The 20,776-nt window shown below is 46.8% G+C and overlaps 1 protein-coding gene across 5 annotated transcripts in view; it reads right to left on the reverse strand.

Annotated features, from left to right (window-relative positions):
* Positions 1–20,776, reverse strand: part of Amotl1 (angiomotin like 1) — a 107,588-nt gene that overhangs the window by 30,380 nt on the left and 56,432 nt on the right. For 4 of the 5 annotated variants that reach the window (XM_029481385.2, XM_021171539.3, XM_085844404.1 and 1 more), the window contains 3 exons: positions 19,149–20,103; positions 1,544–1,832; positions 32–176 (listed from right to left, as the gene is read on the reverse strand). In XM_029481385.2, coding sequence (XP_029337245.2) covers positions 32–176; positions 1,544–1,832; positions 19,149–20,103 — 1,389 coding nt within the window. The remainder of the gene's footprint in view (positions 1–31; positions 177–1,543; positions 1,833–19,148; positions 20,104–20,776) is intronic. The other variant, XM_029481384.2, reaches the window with a different exon arrangement.

The raw sequence follows: 20,776 nt of genomic DNA on the forward strand, positions 1-20,776 counted from the left end.
ACCTGACACTGAGAGTATAAACAAGGCACACCTCGGAGATCTCTGTTGAAGTCATGCAGTCTCCTTATCTCGCCTTCGAGCTTGTTTCTCATTGCCTTGTCCAGAGACTCACGCTTGGTGGTGGACTTGACCAGGCTCTCATAGGCCTCCGAAATGCTCTGCAGCTCCTTTTCAAACTGTAATAAAGACCTAGCATTAAAGCCGTATTTGTGACAGGGCCTCTGTGATGCTGACTGTCCAACACCCTGAATATGGACACTACATCTTCATGGATGTCATTCTATGCCTCAGCCTTCATTCACATCTACTCCATCTTCCTCCTGCTGCTCTATAGGAGCTGCGGTGATGGTTATGCTGTCTAACAGCACCTAGTAAAAGTATCTCACTACTGATAGGAGGATGGGATGAATCTAGGCATAACTGAAATATCCCCTTTAAAAGATTTTATTTACTTATTTGCTTATTATTGACATGTCTCTCTATGTGTCTCACACTCATGTACCCACACACCATATGTGTGTCAGTATCCAAGGAGTCCAGGAGAGAGTGTTGAATCCCCCAGAGTTCCAGGCAGATGTGAACCACCCAATATGGGTACTGCAAACTCAGGTCCTCTGCAAGAGCAGCAAGTACTTGTAACCATTAAGCTATCTCTCCAGTCCCTTAAATATCCTATTTCTGTACCGTCATTTATAATGACTAATAAAGTTTTGGTTTCACATTGGAAGATATTAAGGTGGGGGAGAACTCAAGCATTCCAACCCAAACGCAGACTTCCAGACTTTAAGCACAACATTCTTTCCAGAAACCCTGCTCCTTTCTCCATGCCAGGCCGGGTTTCATTGCTGTATGTTGTCTGTCCAATAGCTCTACAGAGAACTAATGTACTTCAACCTAACTATAAACAGATACACAGGAATTGTATACAAAGGGATTTCAAGGGACTGGGTTGAAACTGCAGGTGTGAGTTTATTTGCTTATATTTTACCAAACCAAGAATACTAATGGTGGAGCCTTTAGCCTACTGCGAGGACAGAACAACAAGTAGCTGTAACCGCCATAAAAACAGCCTAGTAGAGCAGTGTTTCCAAGTGAATACCTACAACTTCTAGCACAGAGCTGGACAGCTCAGGGCAGACTGGATGAGATGACAGGCAAGATAAGGGACCAGCCTAGATGCCCATCCAATAGACAGATGGGTAAAAAATTGTGATTCTCCCTTAGGCCTCCTCATACAGGAGTTGTTTCTCCCTTTGTCCCACTCCTCAGCAAGGCCTTTCTCCTTCTTCCAGAGCTATCATGAGTGGCTGGTGAGTCCTGAATTGTACTCATAGAATGGCTGCCAAGGATCTCCCTTCCTTTGAATTGCATTCAAAACAGGAAGTGCCCAGACAGGCCATCAGACTCCTAAGAGCTCTATGATACATCCTGTGACTCAGAAATTAATCCCAAGCACCTCATGGTCTCCTGCCAACAACAGCCCATTATTTACCTCTCTCTTTCCCAGGATCTATCAAATTACCTTGGCATGTCTCATACATACCTTGTGGAGCTTGTCAGCGTTGTCATAGCAGCCCTGAAGCTCCTGGTGAAGCACACGGTTCTCCTCTGTCAGGATCTCTACCATTTGCTGGGCTCGCTCCACAATCGCAAAGGCATCTGGTCCAAGCTGCTGGCTGGGGGAGGCCGGTGGGGGCTGTGAAGCCGCCAGGCTTATGGGAAGTGGAAGAGGCAGGGAAACGGAGTGCAGAGTACCACCAATGGAGGAGGTCTGAGAGGACATGGGGCTATGCTGCTGCACCGTAGATGGAAAAGGCAGCTGGCAGGGCCGGCTGCAAGGGAAGAGAGGACCAGTCATCAGACTCCAGAGGACATATGGAAGACCAAGGAAGGCCATGGGCACAGACACTGTCAGTGGCTTCCCTCAGCATGGGTCGGCCATGCACTTCCTCACACTCTGCTAAGTTAAGCGGCAGGTTTAGGCTCAGGTATTTATCACATTCCTCTCACTAGGAAGACAGTGGACCAGGCAGAGCAGGTCTCTGCTCTCCAGAAGAGACAAGCAAGCCATGCTGAAAGTGGAGTCTTGTTCTCCAAAGAAAGGAATTTTGGAGAAGCTATTTCTGTGTGAGAGGTCAGAGCAAGAGTTTCTCAGAGTCTGGAAGACAGTCAAGAAAGAACCAGGGATTTGGGTGGAAGGGTGAAGTCAGGGAAAGATGTACAAGATGGCAGGAAGTAACATCAGACAGCATCACCAAGTGGAAGAAAGCACACCCATACAAAGCACACCCACAGGGCAGCAGTGCGAGACGGGGGTGGGAAGGTCTGTGCAAGCTGCAGCCACACTTCCATAAGAGGCACACAGAGGCCACTGAGGGCTGCCTCGCTAGGAGTGATGTGCTGAGAACTCAGTGTAAAGGCAGAGCCCAGGAGAAGTCTGGGTATGAATATGAAGAATGAGAAAAACAAAGATGGAAGATAAAATATTATTTCTAGATATGGGACTCAGCAAGAAATTGGTAGGGGTACCACTTAATCAAATGGAAAGTATGAGCAAAGGACTGGCTTGTTTTGATCTGTTGGTTCTGGGGTTTAAACTTCCAGACTTCACATCTAGCCTGATGATAAAGGACCCAACAGTGTCGTTCAACAGCTCAGTACCTGGTGCTGAACTTCAACTTGGAATCATGAATTTCTACCTCCAGTCTTCACTTCCCCTCCCCCCAAATTCTTCAGAATTCTGTCAGCCTGTTTCATGAGAATCACCATGTTTTCTTTCAGGCTAAGCCAAGGGCTCCTCATAGGAAGCTGCACAGGTGCAGGAACAAATGGCAGACATAGATCTTGATATCGGGTTCTCCCATCCCTGCTGTTCCTCTACAAGGTTTAGCTTTCTTGTTAGTCTCTACTTCCAAGTCTTAGAACTGGAGGAGGGGTGATGAAACTCGACTGTAAGACAGCTCTGTGTGCTGGCCCAGCCTGTACTCCCAGCACTGCAGAGGCAGAGGCAGAGGCAGAGGCAGAGGCAGAGGCAGAGGCAGAGGCAGAGGCAGAGGCAGAGGCAGAGGCAGAGGCAGAGGCAGAGGCAGAGGCAGAGGCAGAGGCAGAGGCAGAGGCAGAGGCAGAGGCAGAGGCAGAGGCAGAGGCAGAGGCAGAGGCAGAGGCAGAGGCAGAGGCAGAGGCAGAGGCAGAGGCAGAGGCAGAGGCAGAGGCAGAGGCAGAGGCAGAGGCAGAGGCAGAGGCAGAGGCAGAGGCAGAGGCAGAGGCAGAGGCAGAGGCAGAGGCAGAGGCAGAGGCAGAGGCAGAGGCAGAGGCAGAGGCAGAGGCAGAGGCAGAGGCAGAGGCAGAGGCAGAGGCAGAGGCAGAGGCAGAGGCAGAGGCAGAGGCAGAGGCAGAGGCAGAGGCAGAGGCAGAGGCAGAGGCAGAGGCAGAGGCAGAGGCAGAGGCAGAGGCAGAGGCAGAGGCAGAGGCAGAGGCAGGAAGATGACCACAAGTTCAAGGAGAACCTGGGCTACATGTGATCAGTTACAGGGCAGTCTGGGCTAAAGAATAAGACCCTGTCTCACAAAGCATAAATAAAAATTTTAAAAATCTGGCATCAGTCCAAAACTGCCTATTATTTCTGTCAAAGGGTGAGCCTTCCTTCCAGAGAATGCCACTTGCGTGTGTCTCGGTGACTTGTGGCCATCCACAACCAAAAGTCACAGCACTCCTCCAATGTCCCACCAGGAGGTTATTGAGACCTACATTTTCCTGTTGAGTACATTTTCTTTAGACCCCGATGACTGTCATAGCTCCCACTTCATAAGCATGTCTCACAGCTGTGATACCTCTGAATGCCAGCTCCTTGTAACTAAGTGTCAAATGCTGCAAGCTTAAGGATCTTCTTAACCTTCCTGAAGATGACCATGGACTGATCCTGGCATATTACACCACCGTGACTGACCTCAGGCCTTGGTTACTAACATCAGCCTTTCCCACCCAGCCTCAGGAGATGCTCCAAGTTGAATCCGCTTCCACCTTGAGTTTACGAGTTCCTTCTCCATGCCATGCTAATCAGCTGGGTCTAAGCTTTCTTTCCTAGCTCTTTATTTCACATGTGACAGTCCCCTTCTTTCTTCCTCCACTAAGAAAAAAAAAATACCAGCAGGAGTCTAAAGCACCTTCTTCCCTCTCTATGAACACTATAAAATCACTTAGCCTCTCTTTAGACTAAGATGTTTGATGCATCTGTGCCCATTCCACATGCTGTCCTGTACAAGAGGGTGCAAGCCTATCATAAGAGAGGGCAGACCGTGAGTCCTGTACACACTCTGTTTCCCCAGGTCATAAGAACTCCTGTCAAGCATGGACCCCAAACAAGTGACTTATTATTGTTCATGGCTACCTACAGGCCAGTAAATCCTGCACTGCATTTTACACAGAAACAGGGCATTTTAGAAAGAGCCCAATACCACAGTTGCAACAGTGACTTCGAAGACTGATGCTCCTTTGTACCTCTGATGCATCTCCTCACAAGGCATGAGAGTAATGAAACGGCTGCCCTGAGAGCCAGGGGTGGACAGCTATGCTCTTGGATGGACTGGAGGTAAGGGTGGGGTTTCCATCTGAGATTCACTTAAATCTGGGTTTGAATCCACTTAGTGAACACCACCTCCTCAGTTCTCTCTCCTGATAACAGGAAACTCAAGGAGAAAGATGAAAATCAGATGATGACAACCTAACACTTACCTAATACCTTCAAAAGGCTGTAAGGATGCTGGGGGCGGGGGGATACGTGTCAAGCTCAAAAGAAGAGGTCAGATTGGAGGTCTTCTACCAATCAGTAAGCAGCTTTGCCCTTGCTGTTCACCCAGGAGAACTTTCCAGAGGAGAATGAGAGAACACCTCTGTTCCTAAGGTCCACTACTCAGGCAGCCAGGGCTCTGGACTCCTACAGCTGGACCAGGTGGGACCGGACTTAGTGGGAGCACCCGGGAGAACAGGTAGGCACGTGGACAAGCATTCCAGCGCCAAGGAACAGCCTGCCCTCAGCTGAGACAACATAATGGTGGGTCATCACCATTTGTGGGGACCAAAGAAGGAAAGAGGCCATGGGAGTCAACATTAATAAACAAACAACGGATATGATCGTATGCTGTACTTGGCATACGAAAGTACCTGTGAGGCACTTTCCCCTGTTGGATCATGGTAGAGAATCCAGCCTGGCACACACCACTGGATAGTGCCAGCTGTGCTCTGTCTCTGTAACTGGGCATGGAGCATTCATGAGACGCTCTCAAAGCTTTACTTATGGCTAATATCTACTAAGCACGTCCTACATTCCAGCTATTGTGCTTAGCCTGTTACAGGCATTAGCCTTTATCAAAATAGGTTATCAGGCTGGTGAGATTGCTCAGTGGATACAGGCGCCCCACCACCAAGGCTGACGATATGAGTTTGTTCCCAGGCTCTACATGGTGGGAGCAGACAATCAACTCTCACAAGCTGTCTTCTGCCCCTCACATATACACATGACATATGTGCTACTATGCAAATGTGAGGCACACCCCTACACACACACACACAACATATCACTATTTGTCTACTTAGAATAAAAACAAGATCATAGGAGGCAACCTCCAAAATACAAGAGATGAAACATCCAAGAGAGTCAGATGTGTTGTGACTGTAGAGAGCATCCACCCCATACTCGCCAAGGGGCTACCCTGTCTGCCAGGTAGACACTTTCTCACCTTACCAAGCACCACAAGGGTAAAAGCAGGCATGGCTGGCCTAGTCCCAAAAGGTCAGGCAGGTTCAGTTTCTTAAATGACCAACAGAGCCTTAAAATACTCAAGCCCGATGCCACAGTTCAGGTAAGAAACAGGAACTGCATGATCTGGAGAGTGGTGTCCTGAGAGATACCAGAGCAGAGGCTGGCTCCGTTGGTGCCGGCCTGGGCCATTCTCCCAGAATTTGTACCTAACTCTCCCCTCTGAGCTTCCAAGGGAGTCTTAATCACCCCAACAACCCCAACAACCCCAACAACCCACCACTGCGGCCTTATGCTCTCTCTACTCAACAGTTAATACGTCAATATCACTTAATACCCCATGCCTTTTCTTCCGCCTAATTATTAGTGTGCAACCTTTCCAAGGATAGAAAGAAGCTTATGACTCAGTGACTTGAGACGCATCATTTCTGTTAACTGATTTAATCCCCAACTCTGAGACCAAGTTGGTTCTATTTGCTTGATTGCTTTTCAAAGAAGAGACAAACCTTTGACAGTCTGTGATGAAGGAGACTCTCCATGCCAATCAGATTTTACCATGGAATCATCGTGACACAGTAGCATATGATCACATAACAGGACCGCTCCCCTTCTCGTGTGTGGAGGTCATGAAGCTTAACTAACAGTGTTATTTGGTTTGGGGAAACAGGCTGTTAGTAACATTTGTTCCTCTCAACATGCACCAGTCTTTATAAGAATATTTAAACACATTTTTTTTACATTCTACCTGCAAATAGGAGTGTCGTGAGTAGCACTGATTTAATCTACTTCACATCAACCTGGGCATCCACTGTTCCTATACCAGCTGCAGTATTACTCTATTTTATAAGTATGCAAATTAAGTTCCCAGGATTTACAGGACAACCCGGAGATCTGACATTCCATACAAAGTTAAAAGCATACATGCCCACCCCACCAGGGCCCCCCAGTCAGCACCACGGAATGCAGGCGAAGAACCTGAGTAGCTCAGGGTGCCCCGAGGACACATCAGGACCGGTCACCCTCAGATCTCACTCCTGCATGTCCATCCGAAATAGAAACAGGCCGCTGAGTACTTACATGCGCTCTGGGTAAAGGCATCAAAGACTTGAAATGAGAAGGAAAACATCTGGTGGGTTTATCTTAAGTACTTACAGAATGGTAATACTTTCAATACCTGGATTGACTAAGGAGTGTGGGGATTCTGCTGTTTGGACTCTGGGTACACGTCTATGTGCTGCACACATATTGTTAGTGAAGACTTGTGTGCATGTGTGTGTGGAGAGGACACACACATGCCAGGTGTCCTTCCTGAATCATCTCTGCCTTCATTTCTAGAGACAATCTCTCAATGAACCTGAAATACAGATTCAGCTCAGCTAACTGGCTGCTTCAAGAATCCTCCTGCCTCATCCTACCAGCGCTAGGGTTACAGGTAGGCCCCATCATGCCAGGTTCTAGGGATCCAAACATAGATTTTTCAAGTTGTGCAGCAAGGCACATTACTGGGTGATCCCCTTGGTACAAAAATGCCTCTTCTAAATAAGTTTCATATGCATCTTTTAGTATTTCAAAAGGGTGCTGGAAAGGCGGTCCAGTGGTTAAGAGCGCATTCTGCTCTTGCAGAGGACCTGAGTGTAGCTGCCAGCACCCACACTGGACGTCTCATACCTGCCTGAACCTCCAGTTCCAGGGGCTCTGATGCTGTCCTCTAGTCTCGGTGGGGCAAACACACACACACAGACACACAGACACAGACACACAGACACACACACACACACACAGACAGACAGTTATACAGAGAGAGACCACAAACTACAAACCACACATGCACACACAGCACACACACATATACAGAGAAAGACCACATATCACAAATGACACATGCACACACACTACACACACAGAGAGACAGAGAGAGAGAGAGAGAGAGAGAACACATAATTTTAAAAATAGCAAGTGTACTGGCTGGTTTTGGGTGTCAACTTGACACAGCTGGAGTTATCACAGAGAAAGGAGCTTCAGTTGAGGAAATGCCTCCATGAGATCCAACTGTAAGGCATTTGCTCAATTAGTGATCAAGGGGGAAAGGCCCCTTGTTGGTGGGACCATCCCTGGGCTAGTAGCCTTGGGTTCTATAAGAGAGCAGACTGAGCAAGCCAGGGGAAGCAAGCCAGTAAAGAACATCCCTCCATGGCCTCTGCATCAGTTCCTGCTTTCTGACCTACTTGAGTTCCAGTCTTGACTTCTTTCAGTGATGAACAGCAATGTGGAAATGTAAGCTGAATAAACCCTTTCTTCCCCAACTGCTTCTTGGTCATGATGTTTGTGCAGGAATAGAAACCCTGACTAAGACAAATTGGTACCAGCATAGTGGGGTATTCCTGTGACAACCTGACCATGTTTGAGGAGGACTGTGGAAGGACTTTGGAACTTTGGGCCAGAAGATCCATTCAGTGTTAAGAGCTCTATGGGATGTTGTGTAGGAGCTTGGAAGATGTTGAGAACAGTGCAGAAGATGGAGGTCTGGCTTGTGAAATTTCAGAGGGAAGATTAAAGACTCTTTTCAGGGTCATTGATATTTTGATTGTGAAGACTCTGGTTCTGGTTAGCTGGGGCTGAAGGATCAGCTGTGATTAATAAGATACCAGAACTACTAAAGTGAAACCTTTGGAATACTGGGACTATTGATGCTGGTTAGCTGGAGCTAAGAAATTAGCAGTGATTAAGAAGAGACCAGCATCATTGAGGTGACATCTTCTGGGAAGTGTTTTCTGAGAGCACAGAGGCTGTGTTCCAGAGATATCCAAGGTTGCACCTTGTGCTGCAGTGGGACTTGGTAATGTGTAAGAGTCACCCAGGTGGTACTGGTTTTGAAGGCATGAAGGGGTCACGCAAAGCAGCTGAGGCTTGGCACTGTGAGAGACCATGGAAGGCCATTGGTGAAGGTGAAGCCTCAGTTGAAGTTGATGGCCCAGGACTGAAGGGGTCATCCATTGTTTTGGAGATGCCAGTACCATGAGTTGACCACCAAGAACAGCAACAGCAGTGGAGTACAAGCAGCTGGAGCCTAGAAGACAAGCCGTGTGCTACAAAGGGCATAGCTGGAGAAGTGACCCAAGCCCTTGGAGGAGCCCAGAAGATTGTGAGTTGGATCCTAGACATTGGATGGTTGGAGATTGATTTTTGCTTTTCATTGTAACTGTGCCCTGATATTTTCCCTCTTGAAGGAAGAAAATATTTTAGTGGATCCCACAGTTAAGAGACTTTTAATTATAAAAAAGACTTTGGATTTTAAAAGATATTGGACATTTTAAAGGGATTGCCTTTTAATATGTAAAGACTGTGGGACTTTTAAAGTTGTTTAGATCTTGGGGATGAATAAGAAACTAAGGGTTGAGGCTTAATAGTGATGTGTTTGTGTGTCAAGTTGATAAGGGGTCAATTGTACTGGCTGGTTTTGGGTGTCAACTTGACACAGCTGGAGTTATCACAGAAAAAGGAGCTTCAGTTGAGGAAATGCCTCCATGAGATTCAACTGTAAGGCATTTTCTCAATTAGTGATCAAGGGGAAAGGCCCCTTGTGGATTGGGACCATCCCTGGGCTGGTAGCCTTGGGTTCTATAAGAGAGCAGGCTGAGCAAGCCAGGGGGAGCAAGCCAGTAAGTAACATCCCTCCATGGCCTCTGCATTAGCTCCTGCTTCCTGACCTGCTTGAGTTCCAGTCCTGACTTTTTTCAGTGGTGAACAGCAATGTGGAAATGTAAGCTGAATAAACCCTTTTCTCCCCAACTGCTTCTTGGTCATGATGTTTGTGCAGGAATAGAAACCCTGACTAAGACAGAAAGGTGTTAAAATAATTGTAAAAAATGTAAAAAACAAAACAAAAATAATTGTCTAAAACAGAATTATGAAAGAATGACTAGCCTCTAGATTACAAATCCCAGTTCTCAAAATTAGTTCAACTAAACTAGTTCTTATCCATGAAAAGAAATCTGATGACTACTCTAAAGTTTTAGATATTCTAGTATGTTATATCACAAACTAATATAAGTTGAAGTTAATAGAGTTTTAAAATTAAAAACAATCATGAAAGGAACTTCTGGGAAGTTTCACATTATACACATGCCCATATAGTATTTACATTTTGTTGTTGTTTGGGGGGTTTTGTGTGTGTGTTTTTAAAGATTTATTTATTATTTTATATATAAGTACATTGTAGCTGACCTCAGACGCACCAGAAGAGGGTGTCAGATCTCATTACGGGTGGTTATGAGCCACCATGTAGTTGCTGGGATTTGAACTCAGAACCTTCAGTAGAGCAGTCAGTGCTCTTAACCACTGAGTCATCCATCTCACCAGCCCTTGTGTTTTGTTTTTTGAGACATGGTTTCACTATGTAGCCCTGGCTGTCATGGAACTCACTCAGTAGACCAGGTTTGCCTTGAACTCAGGAAGATCTTCTTGTCTCTGCCTCTGTAGTGCTGGGATTAAAGCCATGAACCACCACTGCCCAGCTTCTATTGCATTTTTATTGATTACATATACATGCCTATGTCTGTATGTGTGCATGTGTGTATATGTATGTCCATCATGGCACATGGACAGAAGTCAGAGGAGAACTTGAAGATACAGCTCTACCAGAAGATTCTTGGGATCCAATGCAGGTCAGTAGGCATGGTGGGCAATTCTAGAACTCAGTGGTGTCAGAGAACTTAAGTAAATGCCTAGCTGTCTCCACGTGGCCCCAGACCACCAACAGGCAGAGCTGGGATTGCAGGCTACATTCTGTGCACTAAACTCTGTATGTATCTACGGGTCAGTCATTACAAAACCTGGTTTATCCATTGACAAACACTGTGAACTACAACAGGAAATAAAAATAAGTGGGCAGAGAGATGAAGAATGTGATTAAATAATTTACAAAAGAGAAAGTTAAAACACCAAATATAAATTTTCCAACATAAGTATGAACAGAAATAAGAATTGAAACAAGTTCTGAATGTATCTATGAATAAGTCAGAACAACAAGCTTTCATGCAATGTTTTTAATTTTTCATGAGTACTCTTGGCACTCTAGTTGGGTCTAGTTATTATGAAAGAGAATCATACCACACAGCCCAAGCTGGCCTTGAGCAAATGTAGCTGCTAAAGGTGGCTGTTTCCAGTTAGGGGGACTGTGGCTCCACTCTGCGCAACTATAGCTCTTTCTTCCTTCTTTCTTTCTTTTCTCTCTCTTTTCTTTCTTTTTGCTATTTTTATAGGATATCTGTAGCTTTTTAAAAAAATTCCTATTATGGTTCTTCCTCATTGTCAACTTGACTGGATCTGGAATCACCTAGGAGACAGGCCTTTGTGTGTGTGTGTGAGAATGTTTCCCAAGTGGTTTATCTAAGGAGACACCCATCCTGAATATGAGCAGCGCTGTCCACCCTAGAGCCCCAGACTGAATAAAAAGAGTAAAAGGTCCAACCAAACACTGTGTTCACCGATCTCTGCTTCCTGATAGCACTAGTGACCACCCAAGCGCTGGAAGCCACACCTCCCCCACCATGGTGTCCTCTTCTTAAGCCGGGGGCCACAAATAAAGCCGTCCTTCCCTAACTTTCTTCTTCTCGGTTATCTGATCAGGGTGAGGAGAAAACAACGAGTAATTATCATCTAAGTAGTATATGTGTATTCTATAAAAATAAGAAAAAACAGACAAAATAACCACCACTGTTATTTTAGTAAATAAGATGAAATAGTAAAAGACCACAGGAAAGAAAAAAGCCACACTTTTACAGTGCTTTACAACACAGAACTGTTGGAAAACTCTGATTCTTAAAGCAACATAGTGTTTTAAAAGACTGTTTAATACAGACTGAATTTGATAAGGAAACTGGAGAAAGTCAATATTTTCTCTCTTTGGGGGATAAACTATGAGGATAAACATACTTACACACATACACACACATATGTAACTGCTACAGTAAACATATTATGATCATGTCTGGCAGTAATGCTGTTGGTTGTAGGAAGAACACAGAGGAGGAAAGGGTGTGTGACATTTACCCCCAGCCCCAGCTACTTAACTGGCTGATTGAGGCAGGATTGCATGAGCCTAGGGGGTCAAGGCCAAGCTGGACAACAGGACAAGAACTCTCTCAAAAATACGCTAAATAAACAGACAAGGAAACTGAGGCTCTGCGAACTGAAGGAGCACAAGTCCCCACCTGTTGGTCCTGCAAACCACCATGGGTTTCATAAATGCTCAAATTAAAACTTGACTCTTGAGTTAACTGAATCCAGAATCCCTGCTATGTGGGTGGGTCTCACAGCCTATCTGTTTAAAGAAGTTGCCCTGCTATGCATTGCAGCTGGGGCTGTGTCAGGTTTCCTGGGAAAGTGACCTGAACTTGACCCTAGCTCTTTAAGATTCCCACACAGCAGTTATTTCTCTGGACACAGGAGGCACTACATTTAATGGCGTATTGCCTAAATGCTGTGGTCTGTGGGCATTGCTGAAAACTCTTTCTCTCTCTCTCTCCTCTCTCTCTCTCTCTCTCTCTCTCTCTCTCTCTCTCTCCCCTCTCCCTCTCCCTCTCCCTCTCCCTCTCCCTCTCCCTCTCCCTCTCCCCTCCCTTCCTCTCTCCCTCTCCCTCTCTTCCTCTTTTCTCCTCCTCTCACTCTGCCTCTCTCTCTCTCTCTCTCTCTCTCTCTCTCTCTCTCTCTCTCTCTCTCTCTCAGAAAGGTCTAATGCAACCTTGGCTAGCCTCGATCTTGCTAGGTAGCCAAGGATGACCTTGGCTGAATTACTGACCCTGCTGCCTCCATCTCCAAGAGCTAGAATTACAGGTGTGCACCACCAAGTCTGGCTGGCACTCCTGAGTCATGATAATAAGTTCAGCGTATACAGTCAAACTTAAATAAATGAGGCTACACGGCCTCCTTTTCACTTAGGGAAACATAGTTGTAACGAAGCAGCCAAGGGTTTAGTTTACCCACTAATTCCAAGTATTGGTTCATTTTCATGACTGTATAAACTACAAATGCTAATTCACCATTTCAGAAGCACACACTCCCCCAAGTTTCCCCTCTTTCCCCAGCTATTTCTATTAATCTTGCAATACGTCACTTACCTGGCCCATAGACCGGTCATTTCCACATGCCTCTGCACATACTCCTGATAAACTGTCCTTGCACGGGTTACGTTGCTGTAATTGCTCATTGATCGAATGTGGTCCTTCGCTCTCCTCCCACCTGGCTCTCCCTCCTCCATGGAATGCCATTTGCCATGTTCACAGAGAGTGACCATCTTACTTAGGGTGCTGTGATACAACACCATGACCAAAAGCCACTTGGGGAGAAAGGATTTATTTTGCTCACAGTTCTATATAACAGTTCTTCACCAAAAGAACTTAAGATAGGAAGAAACTCGCATAGAGCAGAAACCTGGAGGCAGGAGCTGATGCAGAGACCACGGAGGGATGCTGCTTACTTCCTTGGTCTCCATGGCTTGCTTAGCCATTTTTATAGAACCCAGGAACACCATCACAGGGATGGCCCCACCCACAATGGGCTGGGTCTTCCCATATCAGCCACAATTATGAAAATGTCCTACAGGCTTACCTACAGCCAGATTTTATGGAGGCATTTTCTTAATTGAGGTTCCTTCGTCTCAGCTGATTTTAGCTTGTATTGAGTTGACATAAAACTAGCCAGCACAATGATCCTGTACACACACACATCAGGATATCTCTAGGGAAGAAATGTATCTTGATAGAGAACGTAGTTCCTGTACAATCTGAGCATACTACAGTTTTCTCCAGTCACAGCACAGGTGGTGGTGATGCCATGCCTCTTAGAAAAAGCAAGAAGCCAGCCCTGTGCAAGGAAGCCACAGCCCCTGGCTTCTCAGAACTTTCAGCAGCCTGACACAGAAGGCTGGGGCCAAGCACAACCATTCCCTCCCTGCTTTACAGGTATCTGCCTACCAAATGTCAAGTTAGTCCAGCCACCGATGGGCAGCCACTCTTTTGTTTCTGGGAAGCTGGAAATCAAAGCCTCTCTGCTGAACAGGCCTAGCAGGGCCATGATGAAGGGCAGAGAAGACAACCCCAGGCTCAGCAGGCAGAGAAAGGCCATCAGAGTCCTTCACCAACAGTTGCTACTGTCTCTTCTTAAGGGGGTTCTTACTAAAACAGACATTGGTCTAAAGTAAGTGCTGACCACATTCCAAGACAAACAGTTTGTTGCTTTCTCCCCTCCACCCCACCCCTGCCATAATTGACTGTGTAGTTCCTGAATGTGAAATTTCTAGTTGACATATTTCCATATCAAGAGGTTAGACCCTCCTGTAGCTCACAGAATGAATCTCCCTACAAAGTTAAGTTTGTTCCCATTGTCTTCCAGGATATATAGGGGAAGGGGTCTGTTGAGATTCTATAATAATTACAAATTCACCAGGCAAGTCAGGTCAAGTAAAAACTTAAGTGTGTTTCTGATGCATGTTCAGTCACAAGTGCTTAACTGGGGGGGGGGGGGGGGCACGATGTGCAGCAAGAGGCTCTGGGCTTGCTCCGGCTCCTACACTACCAAGCTGTTGGCCATGACTTGTTTCTGGACCCTCTCTTTCATCAGGTTTTGCCTACATAAGAATGGGCTTTTTAATAGCACCTCTTTTTTTAATTCAGGTTTATTTATTTTTATTTTATGTGTATGAGTGTTTTGTCTGCACATGTGTTTGTGGACCTCATGCATACTACTCATGAGGCCAAAAGAAAAACTAGGTCCCTGGAACTGGAGTTATAGACAGTTGTGAGCCACCATGCAGGTGCTAGGAACTGACCTGGGGTCTCTTTTGTAAGAACAGCAATGCCCTTCGCTGCTGAGCAATCTCCCCAATCCCTAGTCCCCATTTCTTAAAATTGTTTTAAATGTTAAGGAACATATCCCACAGTAAATATCTGCACCCAGTAAGTCCTTGGGAAACCCTGCTACAGTGCTCCATGATTACACACAGAGCTGCAGAGAGCCAAGCATCTGTCATGGAAAACTCAAACAGGTATTAGAGAAAAACAGGTTTTAGTTTTATTTTATACATGATCTTGATTAAAGTATATAAATGATAGGAGCAAAAACATTTTCAAGATCAATATTATCTAGCTAGTAAATCCCATGTTTTACCATGTTAGTGGCTTACTAGGAAATAGATCAATATGATAGGAAATCAATATAAAACTTTTAGCAGCTCTAGTTCTTCACTTTCATTTTTAACATAGAGCTCTTTGGGGGAAAAAAGACTGCATCTTGACTAATATACTCTAAACCACTCTAATAGAGAAATCCAACCACTCCTGGAATTCATTGGTGCCTTCATTCCCATTAGCAGCACAAGCTACACAAGCCAAGTCACCACAGAGTGAGTCAGAATTAATAACAAACGTTTGCTTTGGGGGTAGAGGGAGTCACCATCCTCCACAAGAACAGCCCAAGTCTCATCTTGTCCTCACAGTGACCCACTTTCAATTCCAGATGAAGATGAAGCAAGCTGGAGCAGAGGAAGACCAGAAGCGCATCCTTGGAGCTGCCCCAGGGCCAGCTCTTGTGTTCTGAGCACTCCTCCTCATGACCACTTGAGCTCACTCACAGAAGGGGCCAGGATGCTCTAGGTCAGCTATACTTGGGCCAGTGGCTGCGCTCACCAGTTTACACAAAAGTTAAAGGGGATAACATCAACTATCAGAACAGGCAATGAGCTCTGAGAGACTGGAAGTCAGACCCTCACTCTCCTCCCAAGAACTTGAATGTATTCTTCATATTCTTCAAACTTGTCTCAAAGAGTAATAGGTTGGGTCAAATTGCTGGGTATCCATTAGACCCTAAGCAGGGCCTCTTGTAGCATCAGACAGAAAGACCCGGCAAGGGGCGTCAGTCAGGGCCCATCCTGATCCAGGAGTCTATGCTGCCATGCACATAGTGTGCACCCAATAGCCTGTAGCTTCCTAAATTATCACTATTGGTGGCAAGCACACAACCACCTTAAGCACCAGAGAAGGGACCAGCCTGGTAAGATTCTGAGTAGCAATGCTTGCCTTTTGGATGGTGTATAATGCCACATACTGCTGAGTCTCAGGTTCAAACCCCAGAGTCCAGCCTCTGCTAACCACGTCTGGGGCAGGCCCGTGTGAAGAAAGTTTGTTTGTTACCTAGCCGACCAAAGGCTGCACTGCTGGAGCCATGCTGACCCACCACGGCAGCTGTGCTTACCACAGCTGGCTCACCAAGTGGCCTTATAGCCCAGGGGCGGATCACAATGGCCTGTCTGTTACATCTTCTAAGACATTTTATTGGGCATGTAAATTCCAGTGCCAAGCTTATCAGGGCACCTTGATCCCTCAGAAATTCCTTCTTCTGACCTCAGGATTTGGAGGTGAATGGTGCTCTCCACAAGTCACCAGAGAGACCTCTAGGAAGTGCCTCACTTCCCACTGACCCACCTTACATCATGGTTTATTGCCATGACACAAACAGGTCCAGCTTCTGCGCTGCCAGAGATGGCTCTGCAAGACCACTGGCCATGTTTGTAGAGGACCTGGATTTAATTCCCAGAGCCTATATGTAGCCCACAACTGTCTGTAACCCCAGTTTCAGAGAATCTGATTCCCTCTTCTGGCCTCTGGGGGAATCAAGCACGGAAACAGTGCTCAGACATACATGCAGGCAAAACATACAGATAAACACAAACCATAAAAACCTGTGAGCCAGCAAGGAGGAGGGAAGCTTCATTTGGAGAGATTGCCCATTTGGGATGACCTTTGAAATGACAATGCAACACAAACACTCGCGATCTGGCACATGCTAGGAAGAATGCACTCTGCTGCTCCTGAGGGCTTGTGCTGGCCAGGACGCCTCAGAACGGGCATTCAACACTGAGATGGCTCGTCTTCATTTTTCATTACATTTGGACTCACCTAGAAGACACACCTCTGGGCATGCCCGTCAGGGTGTTTCCAGAAGTTTAAACGCAGAGGAAAGACCTATGGAATATGAGTGGCAACATATTCCCAGGCTGAAGGAAAAAGGACGGAAGTAGAAAATCAGCTGAGTTCCCCCATCCCAGGGCCTCTTCCTCCTGTACACAGAGATGTAAGGAGTAACAGGGTCCAGCCAGTCCCCCAGCCCCTGAACTCCATTTTGCCTTCCCGGCCGTGACAAATGCCATGTTCTCAAAGCATGAGCCAAAACAAGTCATTCCTCCTACATGTTTCCTTTTGCCAGGAATTTGGTTACAGCAACAGAAAGATGACTATAAAGTCCACATGTTGTCAAATGTGTCAGAGCTGAGGAGGACATGGCCATCATCCAGCACCTTCCCAGCCACTGGGGTCACATCAGGAGCTCCATCATATTGAATTTAGATACAGACAAGTGCTCTATGATGGCACATCCAATAATAGCAGGACACACCTGTCCTCTTAGGGCCACGCTCTTCCAGCATGAGCCGGGTACCCTCCTCACTGGCCACTCCCACATTCTCCCCAGAGGTTCCATGTCCAACTGACTCAAACACATGCCCCTGCTCCTCAGCCATCTGACCAATCACAGAATCCTCTGTTCTATTTCCCCGCCTCTCATAACAGACACCTCTCCTCTACTGCTGTCTCCACCTGGACACCCAGTTCTCTGAAGCACTGAATCCTTTCCAGAAAGCCCTTGCAAGCCCAGTCTCCCAGTCTAACCATCCCACATCACCATTCCAGTTACTAAATACCAACATGTAGTCTCCTCTTGAGAACACCAGGCTTCTCACTCCTGAAGGTAAATGTTAACTGTGAGAGAGCTACACCATTGTCCACAACTTCCCTTTCAAACACATTCTCTGTCTCATCGTACTACACCTAAACACCTGAGCGGTACACCACTGCCTTTCAGTCCACACAAATTCACATGGCTTCCCTGCCTCTGGAGGCGGCCTTTCTGCCTACCGATGCCTACTGTGATTGATCCTTTGAGACCTCAGTTGGCGTCGCCCTCTCTCAGAAGCTTTCTTTTGTTTTTGTTTGTTTGTTTGTTTGATATTCTGAGACAGGGTTTCTCTGTGTAGCCCTGGCTTCCTGGACTCTCTCTGTAGACCAGGCTAGAGCCGAGGCAGCCTGGGAATCTTTCTTAATCTTGAGATTTTTGGGCCTTTCTAGCCTATTCAATTGCCTGGTGCTTCTGGCATATCTCTACCCTGAGCATCACACTGAATGGCAGTGATGTGTTCTGATGCTGGTTTCCCAAAAGACAAGGCTTCAAGGGCTCTTGGGGGAGTGAACATACTTGTATCTATAGATCAAGGCTGCACAGAATGCACACACATAGGAAGAAATGCTGAACTTGCCCATCAATCAGAAAGCACACTTACGCTACAAGCCAGTAAGATGAGTTAGAATGAAAGGTGGAAAGGCTGAAAGCTGGAAGCCAGGCCCTGCTGCTCAGCTGCCAGCTCTGGGCACCTGGGACTAGAGGACTTCCATGGTCTTGTCCATGCCCATATTCGAACATCCCGAGTATTTCTTTTTTTCCTCTTCTTCTTCTTTGTAAAAAAGGTGTGTGTGTGTGTGTGTGTGCCCACAAAAGGCAGAAGAAGACATCTTTAAATTTTATAATGAAGTCAAGTATCATGGTGCATGCCATAGTCTTGGTTTTGAGAGGCATAGCCAGGAGGCTTGTGAGCTGAAGACCAGCATGGGCTGCTATACCTAGTAAGAGCCTGTCTCAATAGACAGAGGTAGGAAGAGGAATGGCGAGGAGAGAGGGAATGGCTCTATTAATGTAACAGAAAAGACTACGAATCTTTGTGGCTAGAGATGGCTCAGTCAGTGAAGCACTTGTCTTACAAGCATAGCGATCCCAGTTCAATACTCAGAACAAATGTTAAGAAAGCTGGTTGCGATGGCACATGCTTATGTGTTGGTAAGGCAGAGACACGTAGGTCCCTGAACTGCCTAGCCAGCCACCCAAGACTAACTGGTGAGTTCTGGATAGGCCTTGCCTAAAAAGCAACCAAAAAAGGTTGACGGTACCAGAGGAACAACACTCAAGAGTGTCGACTTCTTCCTGTGGCCTCCACATGCACCTATACACATGTAGGCACATTCGTGCATACCAACATACACCACAGCACACACACACACACACACACACACATGGGTAATAACACTTCTCAGGAATCAACATCCCCATTCATCCCCAGCTGCCCTCTGCTAAGAATGGAAGACGTTCCAAGCCTCTTCCACGTACCTGGGCCCACAAGTGGCTTATTAAGTACTATGGATAAAATTTTTGATAAAAGCTCCTCACAGATAAAATACTCCTCACAGAACTCCAAACATATGGCTGAGCTTTGCAAAGCTGAGTTGGTAGTTACCTGGTGACGCCATACTCCGGGGGTGGCTGATACCTCAGGACGGCCACTTCTGTTCTCGCAGGCTGAGGTGCTGGGTAAGGTTTGACCATGTCATGGAGTACCCCAGGGTGCTGGTCATTGTAGTACAGACCATGATCTTGGTTCTTGCTGACTGGGGATTTCATTGGCTTGGTCTTGAAGGGGTATTCAGGTGGAGGGCCTCGAGGGTCCAGTGCTTTACAGACAGGCTGAGCTGGGGATGGCTCTCCTCCAGCTTTGAAGCTCTTTCCATTTCCAGAGCTGGGGAGGTGTTGCTTAGCCCCATTCCTCTCCAGTGACAGCTGCATGATCCTCTCGCTGAGGGACCGGACATGGCCCTGCTTTAGTTCTTTCAGGGCCTCATCCTTATGTGCCTGTCCACTGTTGGCCCGGTTCACTGTGGGCCTCCCCTCAGTGCGGGACTTCTGACTGGTACCTCCGGCCATGTAATAAGTGTGGCTAAGGGGCCCCTGTCCCTGCTGCTGTTGCTGCTGCTGTTGCTGCTGTTGCTGCTGCTGCTGCTGCTGTCCCCTGAAGAACTGGGACTGGGCCTTGGCTTCCTCATACGTGGGGAGCTCCTCGTTGTTCTGCTGAGGCTGTGTGGACCGGACCTGCTTCTCCATCACCGTATTGTCTCCCTGATGCTCTTGACCCTGCGGTTCTTGGCGGGCCGACTGATAGACCATTTGTGGATCTTCTTGAGTGAGGGTTTCCGTGGAAGAAAAGTTGGTGGTGGCGTGGGCTGGCCCTGCACTCCCTGTGGCCTGGTGCTGAATGGCCAGCAGGTTCATGTTCTCAGTTGGGGTGCCATAGCGCAGTTGTTCCTGGATCAGCCGCTGTAACACTCTTCCAGATGCTACATCCTCAGAACCTCTCATTTCCACCTCGGGCGTCCTCAGGAAGTTCGGGGAGTGGAAGCTGGAGAGAGGGTCCTCTACTGAAAGACAAAAGGAACTGAGCTAACAGGCTGTCCCCAGGAGACACTGACTGATACTCTAATTAGAGCATCTTTTAAAGACCCATCCTGAAATACCTAAGGGTGTGTTTCTCAGACTTCCTGAGCCTCTGCTCTTCCCTCCCATCCTTTTTCTGTCCTCTCAGTGATTTGATCTACCTTTCCATATCTCCTTTTCCTAACAGGACCACTGTGGCAGAAACTGACATTGTCTTCCACTGTAAAAACAAAAATCATTAGTCACATTAGATAACACCCTCAGACCTCTGCCAGATCTCTAATGATGGCTCTCCACCACACCGTTCCACCTCTCAGAGCTGTTCTCAGAAGGCAGCCGACATCGGCTGTCCCCAGGTTCCAAACACCACACACTGATTAGTAACCAAAGCCAGCCTGAGTTTTCCAGCTCTCATGTTACACATGTAACTTTTCTGGAACACTCTACCTTGTTTGCTCTCTGTTTAGAATGTCTTCCAATTTAGCATCTAGATCACTGCCTCAGTAACCCCACTTCCTGGCTCCATTCACTCTACCTGCCTCTTCAGTCTGGATTACCCCAAGCTGAGTCCCCCTTTGCTCTACTGAACAAAATTTTCACTCTGGTCTTCAACTCCTGAGTCAGGACCCCACCTCTGCAATGGCAGCCACATCTACC

Source organism: Mus caroli, unplaced genomic scaffold (assembly GCF_978045245.1).
Source record: "Mus caroli unplaced genomic scaffold, Mus_caroli_1 scaffold_11, whole genome shotgun sequence".
NCBI lineage: Eukaryota > Metazoa > Chordata > Mammalia > Rodentia > Muridae > Mus > Mus caroli.